The sequence below is a fragment of the Apteryx mantelli genome, chromosome 7 (genome assembly GCF_036417845.1).
Source record: "Apteryx mantelli isolate bAptMan1 chromosome 7, bAptMan1.hap1, whole genome shotgun sequence".
Taxonomy (NCBI): Eukaryota; Metazoa; Chordata; class Aves; order Apterygiformes; family Apterygidae; genus Apteryx; species Apteryx mantelli.
The window spans coordinates 37246333-37269846 of record NC_089984.1 but is presented as its reverse complement, the minus strand read 5'-3'; the positions used below and the strand labels follow the sequence as shown (position 1 = coordinate 37269846).

The 23514-nt window shown below is 40.5% G+C and overlaps 1 protein-coding gene across 1 annotated transcript; it reads right to left on the bottom strand.

Moving 5' to 3' along the window:
- Nucleotides 1–9873: 9873 nt before the first annotated feature.
- KCNK18 (potassium two pore domain channel subfamily K member 18) lies at nt 9874–15539 on the bottom strand. The gene is made up of 3 exons (XM_013948683.1): nt 15323–15539; nt 14055–14201; nt 9874–10697 (listed from the first exon to the last, which is right to left on the bottom strand). The coding sequence occupies exons 1-3, from the start codon at nt 15537–15539 to the stop codon at nt 9874–9876; spliced, it is 1188 nt and encodes a 395-aa protein (XP_013804137.1).
- Nucleotides 15540–23514: the final 7975 nt, after the last annotated feature.

Genomic DNA, 23514 nt, shown 5'->3' with positions numbered 1-23514 from the left:
AGTCCCAGGTAACAATTTAAAATAAAACTTGCCCCCCGCCCCAAATGATATCACTGACATTAAATTAGACCCAGAATTGCAATTTAGAAGGGAGGAGTTTTTAGGCAAGATGTTAGCAATGGTTGTATTATGCTGCAAAACAAAAGAGAAATTATTTTAGATATGAGACAAGGAGACTTGAGTGGACAATATTTTTGTGTATGTCACTTTGTAGCTGGAATGCAAACTTAACTTCCCTTCACGCACTGTCTTTTCTAGACATAGGAATTAAATTAAAATAGGCACTTAGCCTAGAGAGGCTATCCCTGTGTTAATCTTGCAAGAGGGATCGGGGCGTATTCTGCAGATTGCAAGGACCCGGACATCTCTGTAGTGCTAACAGACTGCGAGGATATGCCTTGCTTCACTAATTCCACTGATCACTATGGGACTGCAAAAGTGAAGGAAGGCACACCCTTCAGGCATTCAGTTTCCTGCTACATTTGGCAATTATATCCTATCAGACTGTTTCTGAATTGTCCAGTTCTCTCTCGGACATTATTAGTCTGTTTTGCTTTGCTTTCCTTCTTTGTTTGCTTTTTAAATCCTGTTGTTTGACGCCCTCCTTACTCTGAAGGTCTCTCCCAGTTTAACAAATTCCTGCCCAGTTTTGACAAATATATTAGTGAGCTAGCCAGGCAGTCTCTGAATTGAAATACCTCTTCTCCCCTGAGGCTCTGTCAGGCTCTCTTAATCTCCTCTCACAAAATAACATGCATTCAAGTGTGGTTGTTCTCCTGACTGATCTCTTTTCTGCACCTGTTCCAGTCTGGTTTCAAAGGCAGCTCTGCTCTCTGAGCAAACTGTGCTCGTGGACTCACAAATACGCATTCTCTTCCTATAAATCATATAACCTCGATAAAATCCAATATGACCATGACCACTTTACATAGGCACTTCTTTTACATACATGCCTTCTAGTTCAGTTTTATAAAGCATACTTGATGATTTACATTTTTGCATGTGTATCATATTTCTCTTTCCCCAGTCTGGGGAGGGGAAGTATGTTTTATTCACTCTGTCCTTGTCAAATTGTTGCTCTGCTTAATTGCCTGACTCTTCCATCTTCCCAGCCAGCTGCAACCACCTTGAATAAGAGCTATCCAGATCATTACTGAATGCTAAATTAACAGCTGAGAACTGACAAACTGATACTTTTCTCAGTATTCACAGGAGTGATCCAAAAGTCTTGTGCGGAGAGCGCAATAGGTATTTATAAACACTAACAGACAAAACTAATGCATCAGCCAGGTATTTGACTAATCAGTCAATTGGTCAGGTCAAGTGCCTGTGAGCTAGATTGCGGTTTGTAGGGTAAAATGACACAGCTGGAGCACACCAATTGGGCAGTGCACAGGCTTTACTTGTCATGAAATTTCAGTGTGTTGCATGAGGCTTCTGCATTCAGGGGTCCTATTTCACTAGGTTTCTTCCTTTCTGAAATACACCACAGCTGCTTCACAGATCTACTCAATCACCCAGTGACACATACTTGTAAACTAGCCATAAAGCTTTTTTCTTTCTTGCTTAGCCAACACAGACAGGAAGTGATAAGGTCTGCTGTAGTTACAGTGAGATGCAGGCTGCAGCTGGCATGTCACTAGAAACTGTTAGATAGTGGAAACGGTTACTTAAGGTCCTTATCTAAGATGCTCCAAGGAACTGCCATAATAAAAATAGTAAAGCACCAGCAATAATAATTATTAACAAAATTCAAGGAGGTTGATTCTAATCCTCTGCTGGCTTTATACTTTAATGAATTTGCTGACTTAACAGAGCTGCTTCTGACTTACATTGCTGAAAACGAAATCAGAATCAAGGCCCAAATCTTTTGGCCCCCTTATCCACAATTAAGCTACTCTGTAAGGTTGTATAGCTCCTCAGTGATGCAATGCAGACTAAAAAGCAGGTGAGATTTTCAGCTCGAAGAAGCTTCCAAAATTTACTTATGTGAACGACTTCAAATCCTTATGTCTGAAGTAGCAGGCTGAGAATTTCATAGGAAGAGATTTCCTAGTGTGTTTTGGATACCACCTTTTCCCAAACAGTAGAAATACTGAGAACAATTTCTAATTTGTTTTCCTTTTTCCATCAATACAATCCTGTAACCTCAATACCGTCTTGTACAATCTTGCCTGCTTTTAAAACAATTGGGTTAGATTAAGCTCAAGGGTTGGGCAAAGTTTATTTTCAAACATCCATCCCTTAAATCTACTTTAAAATGGCCTGGATACTAAGTTAAATGCCCTCTTTAATTGCTGTGTTTATAGTATTGTTAATATTTGTGCTTCTCTTTCCCTATTCTGTTTTAATGGAGGGTGAGGCCAACAGAAAGGGAATCTCCATGCTTCTCCAAGGAAGAAGTGAACTTCTGGCCTGTTCCAGGGTAAGCGCTGGTGCCCCAGCAGGCAAGTTACACATTTCAGTTTTCTTTAAGGACCCAAGGGCACGTCTGGCTATTGATGGGGAACGGAGATGATGAGCCCTGCATAAAAAACAATGACAAGGCATAGCCACAGGAAAAATAAGTGATGTAGGTATACAACACATCTTAAGGTTGTTCTATTTTTCAACGGGAAAAACTTGATTTTATTTCAATGAGAAGTTTTCCTATCTCTGGAGAGTGTGATCATGCCCTGATTGTGGATCACTATTGACTGTGAAGAAGAATAGCCATCACTGTAATGAGGGCAACAAGGAAAAACAAGCAACGGTTACCAGGAATTTAGCCGGCTGTTGTGTAGAAAAAACCTCTGTACAAGAGGGCAGTCTAGGCATTAAATCTGCCCTTATAAAATCAGGATCAAAGGGATTACTGCCAATGCATATTCTATTTGTCACTTGTTTTCAGCTCTGATTTCACTAAAGTCGCTGGAAGCTTTTCCATTGACTTCCAGAATTCAGCCCTATGTTTGCTACTTAGGTAGCATTTAAAAGTGGCGTTTCTGTAAAGTAAAAGCATGTATACCTACCAATCCTTAATCCCTTTTAAGCACAAAGTTTATGTGATTCATTGGCAAAACAAATTTCTGTAAAAAACATTACCATTCTGTGTAACTTTTGTTGCACGGCAGATTGAAAAGAAGTGCCGTTGGCAGTCAAATGTTAGCACAAGCATGCACTTTTTATTTACAGACCCAGACAGTAAATCAAACTTCTTAGTATAGCAAATCATGTCCTGCTCTTGACTCCAAGGAAAGTTCATGAGCATTAATATTCTTTCATTTTTTTCCAGCAACTACAAAGCTATATTAATATATGACTATTTAAACTGTTTGAAAAATGTCTTTTAACAGGAACGTTATATATTGCTTTGTCTGAAGTAGATCATACCAGAGTTTGCTCTACCTCTGGGATACATGGAAATACTTGGGATCAAACCTGGAGAAAGCCAGTTCTGTTTCATTCACAGAGTGAGCGTGACACTTCACCATCTTTGTGTGAGAAGCTGGAGCTACAGCAACAGCCCAAGAGCTTTATTCTTTCAGGTCTTCCTGTTCTTACTCACCAGAATGATTTATTTCAGGGAGATGTTAAAGATAAAATTACTAAAACACATTTTTAGAAGTCCATTTTTGACAGTCAACCTCTTAAGTCAACCAAAAATCCTCACCAAATTCAGATTTGCTTGGAAAACATTTTGCAAAAATGCTGCTATGATATTTTTCCAACAGAATTCAGAACATCTGTTTCCCTCAAACTTCATTTAAATGTCCTCAGAAGTTTTCATCCAGGCATCAGCCAGCTCTATGCCCCAGCCAGCACACCAGCTCTGTGCTTTTGACTGGTGGCATGGCCAACTCAGAGTGCTCTGGACTTGCCCCTGCAGCCTTTGTCCCGCCATTGCTCCACCCGGCTCGGCTGTGGGACTCTGGTCTCGAACAGCCCCTGGGATGGAAACAGAGATGTGTAACATGGGCAGCTGCATATGTGAGTCATGCTCCTAAATGCAGAACAGATGTGGCCAGGATGCACTCTGACTCTTACTGCCAAAGACAGGATATCTGCGACCATACTCTGTTCCACAGATTAGTATGCCGTGCCTGCTATGTCATGCCCTTCACTGTTTGTTAATCCAAGCTGATAGCTTACTTTTTAGAAAGAAGACCCTTTTCAGAAAGCACTGCTTCTAACTTCTGATGTCAGCTATTTCTATCGTGTGTATTTGGAAACTATCCATTAAACATCAGTGAAATACAGGCAGGCAATGCTTTCTTTAATGGGGTTGAATATTCTCTCTTGTGATTACAGTCTGTTGGCCTAAAAAACAAATGTCATAAGCTGGTGGGCAGAAGGCTTCCATTTGCATACACACACTGCAACACCTGAATTCCTTCAGAAGTAACAACTTTTGTTACTTGCTACAAGAAAAGTGTAAAGTGGGAAAGCTGCAGAACGAGTGTCCTATACCAACCCCCAAATCTCACACTGCTTCTCAAATCTTTTTGTCACATGTGACAAAAGAGAGTGAATGGGTGGATTTCCCCTACAGGGCACTGATCGGAGAGCATGATGACAGTGTGCAATGTACAGTAGATCAAATAACTCTCTTCCAGCAGAACATTAAGTACATTGGCAATTTTATATGCTGATTTGTGGTATCTTTTCTCTCAGTTTTCCTGTTCACACAGGACTTTGTGGAAGCAGCTAATGTAATGAGTCAGTGTTATTAGATGACTTCATTACCCTGATGTCTTATCATTAGATATTTAACACAGAGCAATTCATTTTTCACTGTCAAATCTCTCTACTCTTTCCTTCTTGTTTTTCTTTTCCTTCCTTTCTTGCCCATTTCCTTCCATTTCCTTTAGACTTTGGTACATTCTGAAAATGCATACACATAGAGTTTTATGGACAAGTTCAGTTTCAGAAGGGCTCTGGCCCTCCTCAGACACTGTTAATTTCATCAGTTTGGAACAGTCTGAACTAACCTCAAAAGAACTAGATGATATCTACTGAGAGACTGAATTTTCAACTTAAAAGCAGAAAAAGCTTAGATTCACATGGAAAACTGTGAGAACACATTCCAACCAAATTTTGTCCAAGACTTCCTAAAACTCTATAATGAACACCATGTGCAGATGAGTAGCTGTTGGCACGCACAGCCAATGCATTCATGGACTCCATTGTCCATGACGCTTTGCACATAGACCTTGGACCTCTATCCTGAAAATATTGGCCTGATACGTGATAGATCTGTTGTCCTCAAGCAGCTATTATTTGCTATGAGTGATGGAGCAAATTTCTAATATTTCTGTCACCATCTGTGCCTATGTACTTTAACAAACATGACTGGAAATTATCCTGTGCAACTTGATCTCCCTTGCCCTGTGTGTAATGCAGGATATAGTTTTGGATGGCTTGAGACATGTTTTTCCTACCATATATATGGGGGATGGGTTAGGAAGAAAGGGAAAGTTAGCCTAACTAAACAGTTTAAGTTGCTTTTAGCATATAGGAATATGTCCTGGCAGAACAGCTGAGTACAGCCTGTGATGGTGGTCTTTATTTAAAAAAGAAAAAAAGAAGTGTTCAGTCTGTGAAACCCACGGGAAAGGAAAAGATCTTCATTTTTGGTTTACCAAACACACAGATTGCATGCAGCAGCCACACATGCTACATTTGATACAGCCTGTGGTCTGGAAATTAGGATCACAAGGTATCCTGGGAACCTGGAAGCAAAGGGGACTACAGGGACTTCTCTCAGCTGGGGTCTCAGCTTTTGCCTCTGCTGAGGCTGCCATCATGCATGCTATTAGCATTCATTATGTGTTTTTGTGATGTGGGTGCATCCCCACCTGGAACAGGTTGAAAAAGCATAAAGGCCATCAAAGTGCTATCAGATGTTATTAACATTTAGCCCACTAAAATCTGGACTACATCTGAACTACTGGCACACAGATGACAAGTCCTACATCCCATTAAGAATTTCCTGAGTCCTCAAACATATTGCTCGTGTAAGAGATGCTTCTGAATGGATTGCCATTCTTTAAATGAAGAAGCAGAGAATAAGAGGCATAATTTCTGTGGTTTCATTAATGGCTTTTCAGTCTAGTCCCTGTATCTTCTTTCTGTCTCTTTTCCTCTCAAGGGGGCTCTTTGCACAGACTCCTCTGGCCTCCCCGTGGCTGCTGTGCTGAAACATGTGCTGGAGCCCAGTGACTGTGACCACTATACTGATCTCTGAAGTGCTCTCCAACCTGAGAGCTGGCTACATAAGCCTTCTCCAGGGCAGAGGCATCAGCCTTTGCTGTATACTCGGTACATCTCAAGTATTTCTAAAACATGTTTATGACTAGATAGCAAATTACTCCTTCCTGTACCTTTGTTGTCATTTTCTCCCTTCATTTCTTCCAACTCTTCTGCCCAAACATTGTTTTCCTCTCCTTACACTCATTCCTCCACCTCTTTCTTTATAATTTCCACACCAGGAATACCTTCCTCTCCTCTTCTGTGTGCTCATGACAGCTGCCATCTTGGCCCAATCAGGAGTGACTGATCCAGCATCTTTCAGCACCAAGTATATTTGATCTGTAAAGCTCTCCAGCTGGGTCTGCATTAACTCATATCCTTTGTGGGTTAGACATCAAGCAACTCTTTCCCATCAGTCACATCTTTCCTGATAGAAAAGTTCTTCCATGAAGCCCTTCACTGCTAATCCACCATCTCCAGCAGCACATGGTGGAAGTTATTATGAAAAGTAGTATTTTGTGCTGGTTTGATGGAAACAAAGCTGATTTCCTTGTCAATTTTTTAGAATAAAATTTCTGGAGGGAGAGACTGTGAATTCTACTAGGCTTTAGACCATGATAAGAGTAGTCAATTCATAAATATTTATGCCTGGAGCTCACTAAATGAGCCACTGCTCAATACTTTGGTTCATCTTCATTAGCTCTGTTGCTTTTTTTACTTAGCTATATTCAAATCATGCTATACAGACTGAATTGTTACTATCAATGTCAGTACAGTGCTGCTGCATGCTTCTCTCTCATCTAGGAGGTTGTTTTTCAACTTTGAAAGTGAGAAAATTAGGGCCAGGCATTCCAATATGTATAAGATCAATGTTTAGCACACCTGTAAAGAAGACATAGATGCCTTTTTACCCCTGACATGTGGGTGTGTGTTGAGCTCTCCACACTTCTTTAGGTCCCCAACACAAGGCAAATGACTATGTCATGTTTGCTGCAGCTTAGTTGTGTTGTGTTGCCTAAATCACATTATTTTTGTGATATATTTAGCAGAAACAGTGTGCGCTAGTTCAGGAAATCTTGGGAGTGGATCTACCTTGCACATATATTTGAAACTGAATATCTCTTCAGAAATTAGATTTAGTGGAATATTTTTGTTAGTTACTTACGTAACAATCTGTTTCACCACATTACAGGCACAGAAATTGGTCACAAGACCATCTAGCCCAGTATTCTGTCTCAGAAAGAGACCAAATTGCCAAAGGAAAAACCTAAGGACACAGAAAGACTGTAGAGATGCTTCCTCAGACTCTGTCAATTTGGGACACAGTGATTATTGAGCCAGAAGTGCTATCTTTAATTGTTTTCCAAGTTTTTCTTTCATGAATTTGTCCTGTCTCCCATTGATCTAATGTAAACTTTTAATTTCCACAGCCTCCCATGGCAAGGAGTATCTACAGCTTAATAATATGTTGTGTGAAAAGCCATTTTCTTTTCTTAAACCTGCCACATGCTAGTTTCATTTGGCATCCTCTAGATCTTTTAACGGAAGATGTTAAACAATGATTCCGTCAGCCCCTGTTTACCTCCTCCATGCCACTCGTGATGTTAGAGATCTCTCTCACATAGTCCCTTGCCTCTTTCCAGACTAAAGCGACCTAGTCTACATCTCTCATGAGGAAGCTATTCCATACCTTTGTTCATCCTTTTCCCTGGCCTCTGAACTTTTTGCCATTTCGTTCTCTCTTTCTGGAGTTGGGGGACCAGAGCTGCACACTGTATTCAAAAGGCAGGCACACCATGATTTTACAGAGTGGCATGGTGATGTGATTTGCTCTTTCTGCTACGCTAAAATTGGTTTTATCCCCACAACTGAAAAGTTCTATAACAAGGCAAGCTGCTTATTGCCCTCTCTTGGCCATAATTAGAATGATTTGGTGCAGAATCCATTTGCAGCCAATTTGCAACCAAAATTCCCTAAGACCAAAAAACGAAATGTGAAACAATCAAGTTACCATCTGAGTGAGAAATCTATATGGCAGACAAATTCTAGATTAATCCTTATGCATAAATGTGATCTCACTGAGCAGCTAGTCATGTAACTTAAAGACCAGTTCTTACTAACACTGGAAGCATTAGGCATATCATAAGGAAAAAGCCTGAGGAACAGGAAGTGCAGTTCTCTGATCCAAAGCCCACTAAATCATACGAGTCTTTTCATTGATTTCTGAGAATATTGAATCAAGTCCAAAGTTCTATACTGATAAATTTTAATTCACAGACAAGAAATGAGGTAATATGAGAACAGTCTGAATGGAAGGGCATTGTACGTGAAGCCAAAATCACAGCATTAAAAACATTAAAACATTAAAAAGCTTACCAGAGTTCCTTCCAGCTGCTATGTTCTTTATTATTAACCTTATAAAGCACTTTTGTATATATCATCACTCCATATATTTTGCACATTATGCATTTTGCATATCATCAGTGCTTAAACAACAATAATTATTAATAATGGCTGGATATAAATTACCACGTACATGAAGTGTAACAGAAATAAGATACTGTATAAATATTCTGAAAATCTCAACTTCAAACAGCAAGCTTCCTAGTAAAAATAATGTACATTCTGTCACGATCAAGCATGCTTTTATAACTAGAGTTGTCATTCACCTTCAGTATATGCATATAACGTTCAAGCTAAGAGGCAGTTAAAGTCAATGGTTTCTTTTATGGGGTGTTATACATTTTTAACAGACAAAAATATCTAGCATGATTCACATTATGAATAATATAAATAAAATCTTGAAGAACAGCATTAGTCACACAAGTGTGCTCCACAGGTATAGAACTACAGGGTCTTCACCAGATCCCCATGAAATAGGTAGGTTGTGCCCTTCTTTCTATGAGTGGGTCAAGGAACTCACAGAAGTGAAGCAGCTTGTTCAGAGTAAAACTGTCATGAGAAGTAAGGATTTCTGGGATTAGTGTCCCCAAATCATCATGCTTTTTTAACAACAAAGATGTGGCCTTCATTCAGTGGCTATAGTGCAGCTTCAGGTTTTCTGTGTGCCTTCCCCCGTATGTTCTTCACAAGAGCAGAACTTCTCATAAGCACATTTATAGCTGGACACCATGAAACACAGCTGGGTCTGTACTTCTCTCTAACTCTCTCAGACAATGAATCGTATTACAATAGCATTCAGTCACACTTCATTACTGATAGCCACAACCAAGCTGTCCCTGGCTGCAGCCTGGGTGGCAGGACAGAGATGGGCCTTGCTTGGGCAAGTGCTGAAAGAGAAAATCCTAACCTGGCTGTTTGGGGGAGAGAGGGTAGAAAGGTTATGGAAAATCAGAGCTTTGCAAAGAGATGCTTGGGAGTGCTGGTAGGTAGAGCTTTCTGTTCTTTTATCATGCGTCATCTTTTTTTATTATTTATGATATGGGACTCCTCTTGGAAAGCACTCCCTAGAGATGTCTACACTTAGTGTCTCCTGAGGTATTCAGCTAGTTTACAGCAGATTCTCACAGGAAATCACAGGAAAATATGCCTCTTGCAAGCCCAAGGCATGGAGAGGAAATATACAGTAGCAGCTTCATCTGATTGCAGTGGCCAGTGCTTACAAGGGAGAAATGACTCATCTTATTTTGGATATATCTTCTTTGGTGTAATCTTTTTATCCCCACAGAATGAAATCACCTTTTTATAAAAAACAATTAAGCGGTCTTGGCCAAGCTTAAAAGCAATGAAAACAATTTCCATGCCAATAATGATATAGAAGGAAAAAAACAAGAAAAACTTGGGATGTTCCAGTTGTGTATCTCCAAACCCAATAGTTGTCAAGGTGATAAAGCAGAAATAGAAGGCTTCCTGAAAATCCAACCTGGTTTCCCAGTTTGGAAGAATAGCAGCTGCACAGGAGATGTACACAAAGATAACTAGTACCATCAATACAATGGGCACATCTAATTTTTCTAACTCTTTTCCTATTTTGTCAAAATTCTCAATTACACTTGTCATTTTCTTTCCCCTCTCTAGTTCAGGACATGAACTCCATCTCTCAATGCTTTTAGTTCTTGATGTTTTTGTGTATTCATTTTCTCTGGCAATTAACATTTCAAAAATTTCAGCATTGCAATATTGGATTGACTTCCTTTTAACAGCTGACTGACTTTTCAGCACTTCCACAATACTCAAGGGTTCATTTATGACTACTTTAGACTTCATCAGCACTGATGCTCTGGATTTTGTTTCACTCTCTGTTTTACACGTAGATACAGAACAGAGTTTAGAGGCTAGAATTTTTGACTGTAGTTTTCTGAATTCATTGTAACACTTGGATAAGATGGTTGCAAGGATGTCTCCCATGTCTGTCAGGACCAAGAACATCAGAGGGATGCCAAATAAAGCATACAACATACAGAGATATTTCCCAGTCCGTGTCATGGGATAGGTATTACCATAGCCTTGAACAAAAACAAAATAGGGAAGAGAAGGGAAAGGGGGAGAGAGAGAGAGAGAGAGAGAGAGAGAGAGAGAATATTGTGATTTATTATGTATTAACCCAAGCCAAGCTTTTTACAGTTGTCAATTTTAAAGAGGTATATTAGTCCATAGCATAGTGTTCTTTTTAGCTTTGATTTGAAGGTGTTAAAACTTCTGAGTCTAAAATGTTAATGATCTCAGAGCATCCTACCTCTTTGAGTATTAGGAGGTTTGGGGTTTGCCAGTTCTGTTGAATTAACTCTTCCTACTGTATCTGCATTGGTTGTTTGACTTCACTGCATGACAACAAGAGGCCATTTAGGGAAGAGAGCAGGCAGGCTGTTTGTATGAGAAGCAAAAAGCTGGGCTAGTCAAAGACCGGTGTGGTGGCTGTGGCCTGGTGGAGGCTGTTATTAGGAAGGTTTTCCTGATCTGGGCTTCTGGGCTGAGTGGAGTCCAGAAGGCAAGACAGCAAGAGAGGTCATGGACCCCAGGATCCCTTGGCAGAGAAGTCAGGCTGAGGGCTGAGTTCAGAGAGACAACAGCTAATTTTGTACTGATGCTTGGTGGGGGCTAACTGCCTCTGCTCTCCTGGAATGCATAAGGAGCTGGGGATCATCTCCTGACTGGACTCCAAGATCTCACAGTACAACTGAATGATTTCTGTGGGTGCAGCTCTGAGCTCTGGGAAGATTCAGATCTGGATGATCTGGTGTGAATTTTGAAATTGGGACAGCACTGTGGTTCAAACTGAAACAATGAGAACCATACCCTCAAACTTTATTTCTTTGCCAAAACTACTTGTGATGAATGGTAAGCTAATAATGTAATTTGAAATCATGTCTAGTTCATCAGCTCTAGCTGTAATGACAGATGTTGTATCAACTTTATATTTGTACTGGCTTCATAGTTTTCAGTCTCTTACATGTACACAGAAAAACAAAGCATCAGGTGAGGAAACACATGTTTATTCTAGAGTACTAAAGCTTACAAATATCAATTGAAACAAATAGGAATGAATTACCAGTCATACAACCTTTATGACACATAAAATGGTAGCAAAAGATGTGCCCTTCCCCTAAATTCAATTTGAGTATTTATATTTACTTCCTCTAACATCTTGGATATGAAACTTAAATTGTGAGTTAGTTTTTCCAGTACAGTGGAAATATTAATTGTACTGAAGTTTAGCAACCCTTCTTTTTTTCCTCCTCCAAAGAGACATAAAGTATTTCTTCTGTCCCTTCAAAAACATTGTTTCTTTCTAGATGATCTTCTAGGGTATGTATTTAGTCTGTAACATTATTAGCTCATATGCTGTGGTATGTCTTCCTTAATAAGTTTTGGCCATTCATCTTCATTTTCGCTAAGGGCTGCTGCAGCCTTTGGTCTGAATCCAGCCTCGGCCACAAATTTGCTGTGATGCACTGACAGACTGTTTATTCTCTCTCACTCTGTTCCCTACTCATTAATTGGGAAGGTTAATACTTACTGCTGAAGCAATCAGTGAAGATTAATTATTACAGTTATTGTGCAGAGTGATTTTCTTTTCTTTCTTCTTGATTTCCACACATTAAAAATACCTAGTGCAGTCCCAAAGGTTAAAACTTATCTTGAGCTTAAATTTAGCCATCCAGAAATCTAGCTGAGGTGAGCCAGTGGGCAACTTCTGCAGACACTACAGAAATGGCAGTTCAGACTGCTGATCTTTAGACTAATGCCTTGCTTCTTCTAGATAGTTAAAGGTAGCTAAGTTGACTCCCACCTGAAGTGGTTTAAGAATTCCTACTATTGCAAATAACAAACCCACCACAATGGAAATAGCCACCTGTTAGCAACAAATATTCCAGGCTTCCTACTGTTTCCAAAACTCAGCTCAAAATCCAGACCTTACCTAGGAAGCCTTCATAATACCCAGAGCTATGAAGACCAAAAATAATGGTAGTTTAGTAATAATTGTGTTGGGTTAATGTGTATGGACACATTTCTAAAGTCCCATGTCCCATTGACAAGACAAATATATCTAGGCAAGAAGTTTTCAACAATGTGATTTTTCATCAGCTTGCTGAAGTCAAAGCTTTCTGATAAAATGTACTCTTTCAACTGTTCCAAGTTCAGTTCTGTTTGTACTAATAAATATTCACTGTGGTGAGAATTCTAAGTCTGCATCTCCAGTTTGTGTCAGAAGTATTAAGCTATTCAAATGTACCTGTGAAGTAAAAAGTATGTCATTATCTGTACAAAACAGAAGTGCTCCAGCATGCAGTACTGAGGGAGGCATGCTTGGACAACAGCCAGCAGTACTCTCAGGCCTGCAGGAAGCTGAGTTTGAAGATGGTCAATTTTATAAGAGCCTGAGGTTCAAGTCTCTGCTCTGACTTAGACAGCAAGGGTCTCCTACATGCTCCAAGTGAACGTATTAACTCTCACACTATTCACTGCCTTTGCATAGGACAGGCTCCTTATAAAATGCACCTTTTGTTCTGTGAAAGACTCCGCTGAGATCTTGAATATATCCTAATGCCATGGAGAGATGTCTTTGCAATCTGATACAATGCTGTGGGACTCTTCCCCATCCAGCTTAATTCTGACCAAGTATTTAGATAGCCAATGCCTGTGCTTGTCAGCATTTGAGAAAGATTACCAGAAGAATAAAAGCAGCATTGGAAATGAGCTTGAAAAGCTGTGTTTAGCAAAGCGGAGGACGCCAAAACCAGAGCAAATGTTTTTGTTTGGATCTAGGTCCTTCTTTGAAATATGCAGTCAGAATGAAAGATTTCAGAGTGTGATTTAAACATCACTGTTAAGCCAGAAAAGTGTGAACAACATGTTAATTATAAAGCCATAGACTTGCAAAGCTAGGTTAGACATAAGCAACTGTGAAGCAATTTGAAAACAATATATGCATAATGAATTACCTCTTTCAGTGAAGAAAATGTTATCCAGCGTAAAGCACAACAGTGGGACAGATAAGGTTTGCCTGAAAACTGGAGTTCTATTTTAATAAAACAGTCTTATGCATATGTCATATTTAAGCATATGTTATGGTATGCATGTAATGACAGAGCTAATTAACATGTGCCATCACTATTACCTAGATTCTGACCTGTCTCTGTGACTGAGCTGCAACAACACAATCTGTGTTTGCAGAACCCCTAGTGGACTCATTGTGGATACTCAGGAGAAAATTTCAAGGAGGGGGGGTTATGGCTGGGTTTTATTTTATTTTATTTTATTTTATTTTATTTTATTTTATTTTTGATTCCCTGGAAGAAGCACATTAGAGAAGACAGTTCTGGCATTTGATTCTGTAGGGAGCACTTTACCTCCGAACTTACCCACAGTTGTGAACACTGTGCAGCAAAAAAAGAGGGACCCAAAGAAAGTCCATATGTCTTTTGGATTGACAAACCAGTCTCGTTCAGCTGTGGTGAGCAGCACGCGGATTTTTTCCTTAAATACCTCCTCATTTTCTGTCATGTTATCTGTTACAATAACAACAGGACATACACTGAGTGTTTGCAGATCCCCAGTCAAGGACCAGCCAGCCTAAGTCTGTTATTCCAGGGAAGACAGTTTACTCCAGCTGAGGATTTGTTCCTATTCTTTTGGAAGATAAAAATATTTACCCTCACCCCCCCTTTTCCCACTGAAAAACATCAGCGGAGTCTGGCGGCTTTGGTGGAAAAACAAACATGGAATAAACAAGCAGTGTTGCAACAAAGTCAAAATATGACATAAAAATAAGCACAAAGAAGCCATGCAAGAAGGAAGATGATAGAGAAGTAAGATTGGATATTCATCTCATGTTTCATTTTGCACTCCCCAGGATTTTAGTCATCTTCTGACCCAAAGACCAAATGGGGCACTAGGACTGTGGAGTCTTCAGGACACGACCAGCATAAACTACAGCGGTGGCACTGCCCAGTGCCCTGCTGTGAATACGTGCCTTCTCTCAGTGTCTGCACCCTCTCATTCCTCCTCAGTGTGGCTCAACTGTGCTTGAAGAGAATTTTCTACAAGGGGGTTTGTCCCAAACAGCAATGGGAGGATCATCATCTCAGCACAGCTTCCTGAGCGAAAGTCCAAGCAGGAGAAGAGCCCATGACAGAGAGCCAAGAGGCTTTTATAGCCCTTCTCCTCTCCTTTGCCCCTCCAGCAGCACTACTGGCTCTAGGGTGCAACAACATACAGTGGCTCCATCCAGCCCTCTAGCTGGCAGCCAAAACCCCCATCGCCAGAGGGCTGGTAGGGAGGGTCAGAGCTGGGAAGTGAGTGCTGGAAGAGACTTCCTAAGCCCGAAAATTCAGTTCCCAGAAATCAGAGGGAGATTCCACGGAAATCTCAGCCTTTCCTTCATGATCTTAGTTAACTTGAAAGAAAGAACACAGGCACCTCAGGAAAAATATCTTCAGGCAGGAGCACAGGGACCAAGGAAGCTTGCAAAGACAAAATTACAGTGAAGGGAGATAAGCAAACAATATCAGTCATTAGCTAAGCAGAGAGAAAACCCTGTTTTCATGCTCAACTATTATTTTGATGAATGCATTTGAAAGGCAAAAATCTCATTCAGAAAGAAAGGCAATGAGTAACTCCCTGTACATACCTGATAAATTTTTGGAGATGGACCACAGATTCTGCAGAAATTTCCTATATCCTTCACTTAAATTGACTTTCCGGTTACCTTCAATATGGGAGAACATGAGAGCCCCAAGAAAAGCATAGATCACAAGAGACAGGATGAAGCAGGCATGAGGAAACACTGCCCAAAATATTTTTTTGCATCTCCTTTTACCTTGCAGAGGCTGTGATGTTGGCGCCATCCTAAGTTCTTTTTTTTTTTAATGAAAGAGAGACAGCTTTTAGAAAAAAGGATGAAGATGTAAAAGCTTTTGCATCCTAGAGAAGCTTCTCCTGTGAAAACAAGGATTGTTCTGCCTCAGGCTTTCAGATCCCACATCTTTATAAGTGTAGATTGCACTACGGTCCCAATGGAAAAAGAGCACAACTAATCAAGCCTTAAAATATTTTTCAGTTGATGATACACCACTCTGTGTCCCTGAATTACTATTGATCTGTGAGTGCTGTAATGCACACAGATGACCAGCTTCTGTGGGTTTCTACTGGAGCCAACTCATGTTTCAAGTTTCTTGTTCTAAACTACAGTTTCTCATTGACACAGTGGAAGCAAATGTCTAACTCTCAGGAGGCAAAATGCACAAAGTGATGGATTTCTATACAACATTCTTCCAGAAATGAACAGAGAAAATTAAAATTAGTCAAAAAAGGGTATGGCACCAGTTGTTGTTCCCTCAGGGCATAGCATAGAACAATTCATCTCTCTTCCTGAGCTCTGTCTGTACCACATAATATTTCTGGGGGGGTTCTTTTGAATTTTAAAGGATTTTTCTCAAAAGGAGTCAAAAGGTTTTGTCCAGTCCTCACTTGATTAAAGTCTTCCCTTTAATCAAAACTGCCACTGACCTTAGTAAGTAAGAATTGACTTGGACTTCAGGGGTCTGTTCAGGGTTAGTGATCTTTGGAAAACTGCATCCAGCTTTAAAACTAAAACTTTTCCTTTCATCCATCACTCTAAAACACTCAGAGCAATGAGTAGTATTACTGCCCTTCACCATGTTAATGGTGGTAGTAAGTGGAGTCAGACTTTACTGAAGAAGTTATTAAATAGTCCATCCCCAGGGAGACTCTAATTAAAAATGGAAACAGCCTTGTTCATCCAAGAGCTACTGAGTTATATGCAGGTAAAATGTCCATACCATGAAGAAAAACTACATCATCATAGTGATTTCTTCTGGGTCAAACCCTCAGCAAATTGGATCACAAGATATCATATGTTTGTTAATATGGCAGCCTCTACTATAGAAAAGAGACTTTTAGGGGCTAAGACAAAAATAAGCCTGTGTGCTTGCTACTTTTCTGCTTAATTGACTGTTTGACTCAGTAGTGCTTTTTAACAGCAGATTTATAAATCCTCTTATTGCAGTCAATCTCTCTCCTTTTTTTTTTCTCATTATCCTGAAACACAGGGAGGAAAATTGCTAATTTTCATAATTAATCAAAAGCAACAGAACTTCCTGAGAGGTTAAACTTAGAGATAACGTACTTAAACTCGGTATCCTTGCTGAAGGAATAAGGGAGACAAGTCAAAAGGGCAGCTAAAAGAATAAAATTGCTGTAGGGAGTGTGGTACTCCATGCTGGAAGCATGATGCTTACTTCTCTTGAAGTGTTTTATAGAGAGTGAGTAAGCATGATATATAAGTTGATGGAATTTACTTGGATTTCTAGAAGTTTTGACAAAGTCAAATATTTTTAAGATCAAAGTTTTTCTCTTTTTAAGGAAGTTAAACAGCTGTGGCATAAGAGCAAAGGTCTTCACATGAAAAAATAAATGGTTAATAGAGAGGAACAGAGAGGGGAGTAAATAGTGGAAGGAAGTCCCTGGTGGAGTTCTGCAGGGCTCCATGCTGGGGCTCTGTTGTTCTGCACATTCATAAATGATCTGGAACAAGGGCAAGCAGGGATGACAATGTTTGCTGACGACATGAAGTCATTCAAAGTAGTAAGATCAAGGGCAGATTGGAAAGGTTTGTAGAAGGACCTGAGGATGGCTAGCAATAAAAAGGCAGATAAAATCAGTGTAGATGCGTGTAAAGTGGGATAAACAATCTTAACTTCACATACAAAGTAACTGTCTCTGGACTGACTGTCCCCACTCAGCAGCAAGGTCTTGGGGTGTAACAAACAGTTCCACAAACACATCAGCTCAAAAAGTCAAATCATATGTTAGGAATTATTATGAAAGAAATTGAGACTAAAGCATAGGACATCTAAATACTGCTGTATAAATGCATGGTTTGCCCAGATCTGGAGTACTCAGTGCATTCCTCTGCTCTCAGAAAGGATATATTAGAACTGGGAAAGCTTCAAACAGCAGCAAGGTTGATTTAAGGTATGGGAAGTCTGGAGGGAAAAAAAAATGAAGGAGTTTATGAAAGCAGTCTTCAAACTCATGGGGCTCAGTAAGTCTCCTGAACAGAAAATAGTTGGCAGCTGGGGAGGTGTTGGGGGAGGTCTGATATCTGTTCACCCTGTCCTGCTGGATGTTCTTCTGTAGGGTGTCTGTTGGAAATAGGATACTTGGCCAAATGGACCCTAGGTCTGAGGCAGTATACTCATGTTTATGTTTTTCTAAAAAAAGATTTTTCACTGGCCAGTATGGTAATTCTGACACAATTTGTCCTGTGGGTTTTGTTGTCTGCTTCTCAGATATAAACTGCTTTCCTCCAAAGTGCTTTGAAACCTTCTCAGCCTCCTCCTATATGTGGCAGGACTGGAAAGTATTTAGCAATTCCCAAGAGCTGCTTAGCTATTTGCAACATCAGGCTTTGAGCTTGTGACAATGAGAAAATTGAATAAAAATGTATTCAGAAATGATTTTTACTTTATTTGCTTAATCTAAACCATTTCCCACTCTTGCTGTATTACATATTTGAACTCAGTTGCTTAAAAGCAAATCACACTAACCACAAGTTATTCCAAATTGAGTTATTGGTACTTGTATCAAGAGAGATTTTTTTGCAGCATGCATTTCCTATTCATGTTAATGGACTGCAAACCTGCACTTTTCCTTACTTCCATTTCTTTGATTATGGCAATGAGAGCTCTGAAGGTGGTGTTTGAAAGCAAAGTTTGTGGCCACAGCTGCAAGTTTTAATTATTCCAGTACAAATATACATATGTTAGAATTCATACTTTGTCTGATTTTCTTTGATTACAAAGGTTCAACCAAGAAGGTCATTGTTTGTGCAGTGAGAAGTTTTTCAATAATCAATAAAACTCTTCCTGCATCTTATTGTCTAACTTGTCAAATGACCTGCTGTTTATATGTGTTCTATCAAACATTGTTGGATTCGGGGTACTTTCAATATTCCAACAGTGTAACACCCTTTCCTTTTTTAAACAAAACCAAAGTGACTTGAAAGAGAGCAAGTGCTTTATAAAAATGGCAACAGACTAAACTTTTTGCTTTTATTTGCCTCCGGCATTGATTCTGATGGGATTATTTGGCAAAGGACTAAGACCCCAGCTTAGCAGTACCTCATGACAATGTGAATTCAAAATGTTCAGTTCAGGATGGGATGCTAACAAGAATCACAGAGGATTTGATCTATTGCTGCTAGGATATGCACCCTGGAATTTCCAGAATGCACTGAAATATACATAGCTGCCCATGCAAACAAGAGTGTTTTCTGTATAAATGTAGTATCAGCCCCAAGCAACAAAAAACCCAAGTAGCAGCAGTAGTTGCATTAAGAAAGGAGCTCAAGGCTGTGTAAACATCATTAAATTTAGTCACCAGGCATAGTGCTAAGATGGTGGTGCACCCCATTTGTGGAGGAGGGCTAGAGAGGGGCCAGTGAGGTTTCAGGCCCCTGAGACCATTTTCAAAGGACTCTTTCTACCCCCTATATGCCACGTGCATCCCCTGTCCCTCCCACCAGATCTTGAGACCTGTCGCCGGGGGATTTCAGCCCATACTGGGGCACAAAATCAGTGCTGGTCCAGGCCCAGCCCCTGCACAGACACATGGCATTTGTGCACAGTATATGTATTCTGCCAGAAAAGTGACATGTGCTCTTCATGCATCCCACAATTATTTTTCTCCTCCCTACCCCAACGATATTTTTATGGGTATGACTCTTCATCTTAACCCCAGTTTCCTCCTGATATCTCCTATTCCTTCTACTGTCCCCTTACACCTTACACTGCTGGGAATGGAGAGGCAAATGCACTAATTGGCTGTGTAGAGTCTATTGGATACCCTGGGAGATGGTTTAGCTTGCTTTGTATCCACCTGTGAAAGTCTCAGCTTTCTCTTGAGTAAAGTGCTTGAGCTTGTAACCTCTGGGAATATTTGAGAGCACTCAGCATGAGCATCTGGACACTGTATATAATGCTAAGTGGATTCAAAGATGTCCAGGACTCTCACTCTGAATAATAGCATTTCCTATTTTATTCTTTGTTCACATGAAAGCCAGGCAAATGGTCCCATCCTTCCATTCATCAGAAACAAGTGCTCTTCCTACCAACCCCATGGCCTGGGAGAAGCCAAGATTTGGATACTGGTCCCTGCTCTTCCTCTTTTTCTAGCAGGTCACATAGTCAGAAAACACCTTACTAGGCTGTCTTTTTCTCCTGGTGACTAGACAGCAGGACCAACCTTTGTCTACTCACCAAGCTAACCATTCACTTCTTCCTCCACTCTCCCCCACCCCTAAATCATTGGCTATGTGGAAAGACATTACTTATCCCTCTTCTTTCATGCCTTCACCTAGCACAAGGAAACAGCAGTAGTCTAGAAGGAGCATAGCTACTCCCTCTGGCACCCAAAATTGATGAAACATTACTCCTTCCACACTGCCCCTATGGGAACTTGTAACCTTAATGTCATCTCTCTCCCAACACTTCATATGCAATTGCCCACAGGAGCCAGTGACATAAGCACAAATGGAGAGTTTGGTTGAGGCAGAGCCCAAGTTTCTCACAGGCTAAAGCATTTTGTCAGGCTTTTCTCTTTGCTTTGCACTCTCCTGCTATTGGGACTATGTGCTAAGTGAGAGTACGCTCTGTTTGTAACTGAGAAGGGAAGCTGTTTCTCGATGGACAAACACTCCCTCAACCTCAGACTTTCCTTTTGAGACTTCAACCCCTTTCTAAAGGGCCGTGGAGAAGTAAAATCAAATACTGACAGATACAGTGCAACAGTTCTTAACTAGTGCATGGAAGGCTTTGCAAACAAAGCCTGGTCACTGTTACATCACAGCAATGTGTGCATTGCTCATTTATTTGTGCGACTCATTTGAATGATGTGATAACACTTCACGGTGCTATAACAAATGGAAAGGTTAATATCGCAATGAGTCACCAATGTAAGACCTCACTGCAAATGAGACACTGTGCAGGAGCCCTGGATTTCCAGATAAGCAAAGGGGATTACTGAGGTTCAGCTACATGTCTTATGCCAAAGTCTTTACTGAGTTAATGTAGTGAACGTAATGCTAGTATAGTGGAGACTATCTCAGCCCAGTAGTTTCATTTTAAGGCAAACAAGCTCCCTGTGGAGAGATCAGAAAACTGCTTCTTTGGAATTTAATTAACATTAGAACATGTGAAATTATATGCTGCATAAAAGCTAAGCATCATGATTCATGTCAAGAAAGAAATTCCGCACTATTTAACTTGGCAAAAAACTAAGATTCAAGATGACAAATCTACCCTGTTTTCCTTGAAAAAAAAAAAGATTTATTCTTTATTATTATTAATGTAGCACCATAAACATGTAAGTAGCTTAAAAGAGGGGATCCTAAAACCTCAAATACTGGAACAAGCTATTATCTGTAAATGTCCACCAGCATGCATCCTAGATTGTCTCTGTGAGTGGCATAAACCATCTCAATTCTCAACATGTAAAATGCTAATGTAAAAACATCTCCTGAACCCAGTGCCGATGTCACATATATGTTCCTTTAAACAGAACAGTGACGAGCAGTTGTGATTCACAGGCTGATTACACTTAGGTCAAATCTATATTTGGAACAGCTCCTAGGTTGAAGGATTATTAATACCAAAACTGTACTTTTTGCATAATGCTTTCTACCCTCAGCCATCCGCATCACTTTATAAATTACAGGCAGGATTCTGTAGGATACCAATAACTGAACACCTCTTTCTGCTTCCCAACACCAGTGACTGGATGATATATGGATTTATGTCAGTGTCCCAGAGTTTCTTGAACTTCAGGCTAAATTCTCCATCACTTATTTTCATCCCAATTTTTCTAATAACACTCTAAGTAATTTCTCTTCCCATTTTGTGTGAAGTATTCCTACAATATTTGCTAATTGCATTATCCTAACACTCATTACTCACTAAGGATTCAAGGTGTGGAAGATACCTTTACAGTTGGGTGTGCCTCAGGAAATCATTGAGTTGACAGTTCTCTTCAAACTTCTTTCAGCTCTGAGCCAGGCTAGATGAACTTTTCAAACCTTGGCCCACCCATTTCAGTTAATACATCATTAATTGGCTTACCTTTTGTAATGCTGGCCCTTTAAATGTTTTTAGAAGTCATGGGAGCAGCTTCTAAGTGCTTTTTAGTGATTCAGTAAACAACATTTTACTATCTTAGTGGGGAACGCTCTTTCAAGCTCTATAAACGTCAAGGGTAGCTTCACATGTTTAATTAGTTTAAGCCACAATTCCTTGGTGATGCAATCCTGGCTGGGTTCACGGGTAAGACTGCATTATGAAAATGCCTTCTGCAAAATGCTTTGTGTTAGAAAGGAATGTAGCGATGAGAACTGCATGCCCATCTTTTCTGAGGAATTTCTTATAAAAATGGAGTTGTGGAATGAAATCTTTTTTCCCACTTTTCTCAATAAAAAAGAAAAATCTTTTCTTACCTCTGAATGGGTCATCTAGGCAAAAAGCCTACCACATGCTATGTGTATGAACCCATTGGTCTCACAAAGGCTAGATTTTGCCCAAGGACATTGGGCTCTTTCTGAGATTGCCTAACACTCAGGGTGCTCATCACTGCTGACACTCACCACTGCTGCCTGACACTCAGGCTGCATGCAAAAAGCAATATAAATGACCAAACAGAGCCTTCTCCACAGCCATTTGGGAATTTGAGCTGTATGGGTAGAGTAGCTTAACTGCAGGCTAGATACAAATTCAGGGAGGGTTATTGTTTGAAGCATGCCAGCCAGCCAAAGACTTTAGCTGTTTGCTTCATACTCTAAAAGATGGGGCTTTAGGGTAGAGCAATAGCTAGATGCAAGCTTGGACTGAAAGGCAAGGATTTTTCCCTACAAAGATATGACTGTGAGGGGCTGCCCATTGTGTATTTGATATTTTTATAAACATTCTCCAAGGACTAGTTACACCCAGGGTCATATTAAGATTGATAGGCATTCAGAAAGAAAAGGGTCACGGGTTGAGCTGTTGGGAAAAATCTGCAGAGACACTGTAACACAGTTTTCAGATGGACCCTGGAAGGTCCTACACATGCAGAGTAGGGAGGAGGCAGAAGGTCTTCAGGTGACTGTATGTCCCCATAGAGTAACGTGTGTGGCAGCTCTGACCGTAAGGAGAAGAGCAGCTTTCTGAATCATCCAGCATCAGATGCCGTTGCTTTGCCACTGCCTTCCTGCCCTCCTGATGCTACAAGCAAGAAGCAAAACAGCAGTTTTTCACACAAGGGGTATGTCCAAGTCCAAGTCCAGGAGTCTGCCTGGAAAGTAAGCGCCCCCAACACAACGGACCTCCAGCAGTCCTCGGCACTGAATGAGAAGACAACTCTTGGCAGACTGCCTTGGGACTATTGCTGCCATTTCCTAGTCTTTTGCAGGCTAACTGCTGGTGAAACAATAACTACAGGTAGTAGCCATTCCTGTGCTGCCCTCTTATGTACTCTTCAAGAGGTCATTGCTCTGCCACTTATCTCTGTCTGACACTACACTGGCATCGGCTCACTCTAGCTGTGGGGTATCACATCACACCTCCCAGGATTTCTAGGCCATTACGCCAGAATTTTCCTCCAGCTTATCAAAGGCCTCTGCCCATGGAGGAATGCATGTACACACCGAATTTCAGCTGTGCACAGAACTGAGCATGCTCTCTCTGGATTACCATATCCTTGAGGGGACATCAAAGGGATCCTTCCCCCACTCTGTGCCTGTCCCTTATCAAAAACTGCTGGCTCCCAGAAGGC

Excerpts from the sequence above, each read along its gene's own strand:
- KCNK18 (XM_013948683.1), bottom strand. The coding sequence starts at position 15,539 with ATGGCGCCAACATCACAGCCTCTGCAAGGTAAAAGGAGATGCAAAAAA. Across the intron at positions 14,202-15,322 it reads CATCTCCAAAAATTTATCAG|ATAACATGACAGAAAATGAG; the intron begins GTATGTACAGGG and ends TTATTGTAACAG. Across the intron at positions 10,698-14,054 it reads CACAGTGTTCACAACTGTGG|GCTATGGTAATACCTATCCC; the intron begins GTAAGTTCGGAG and ends TTTTTGTTCAAG.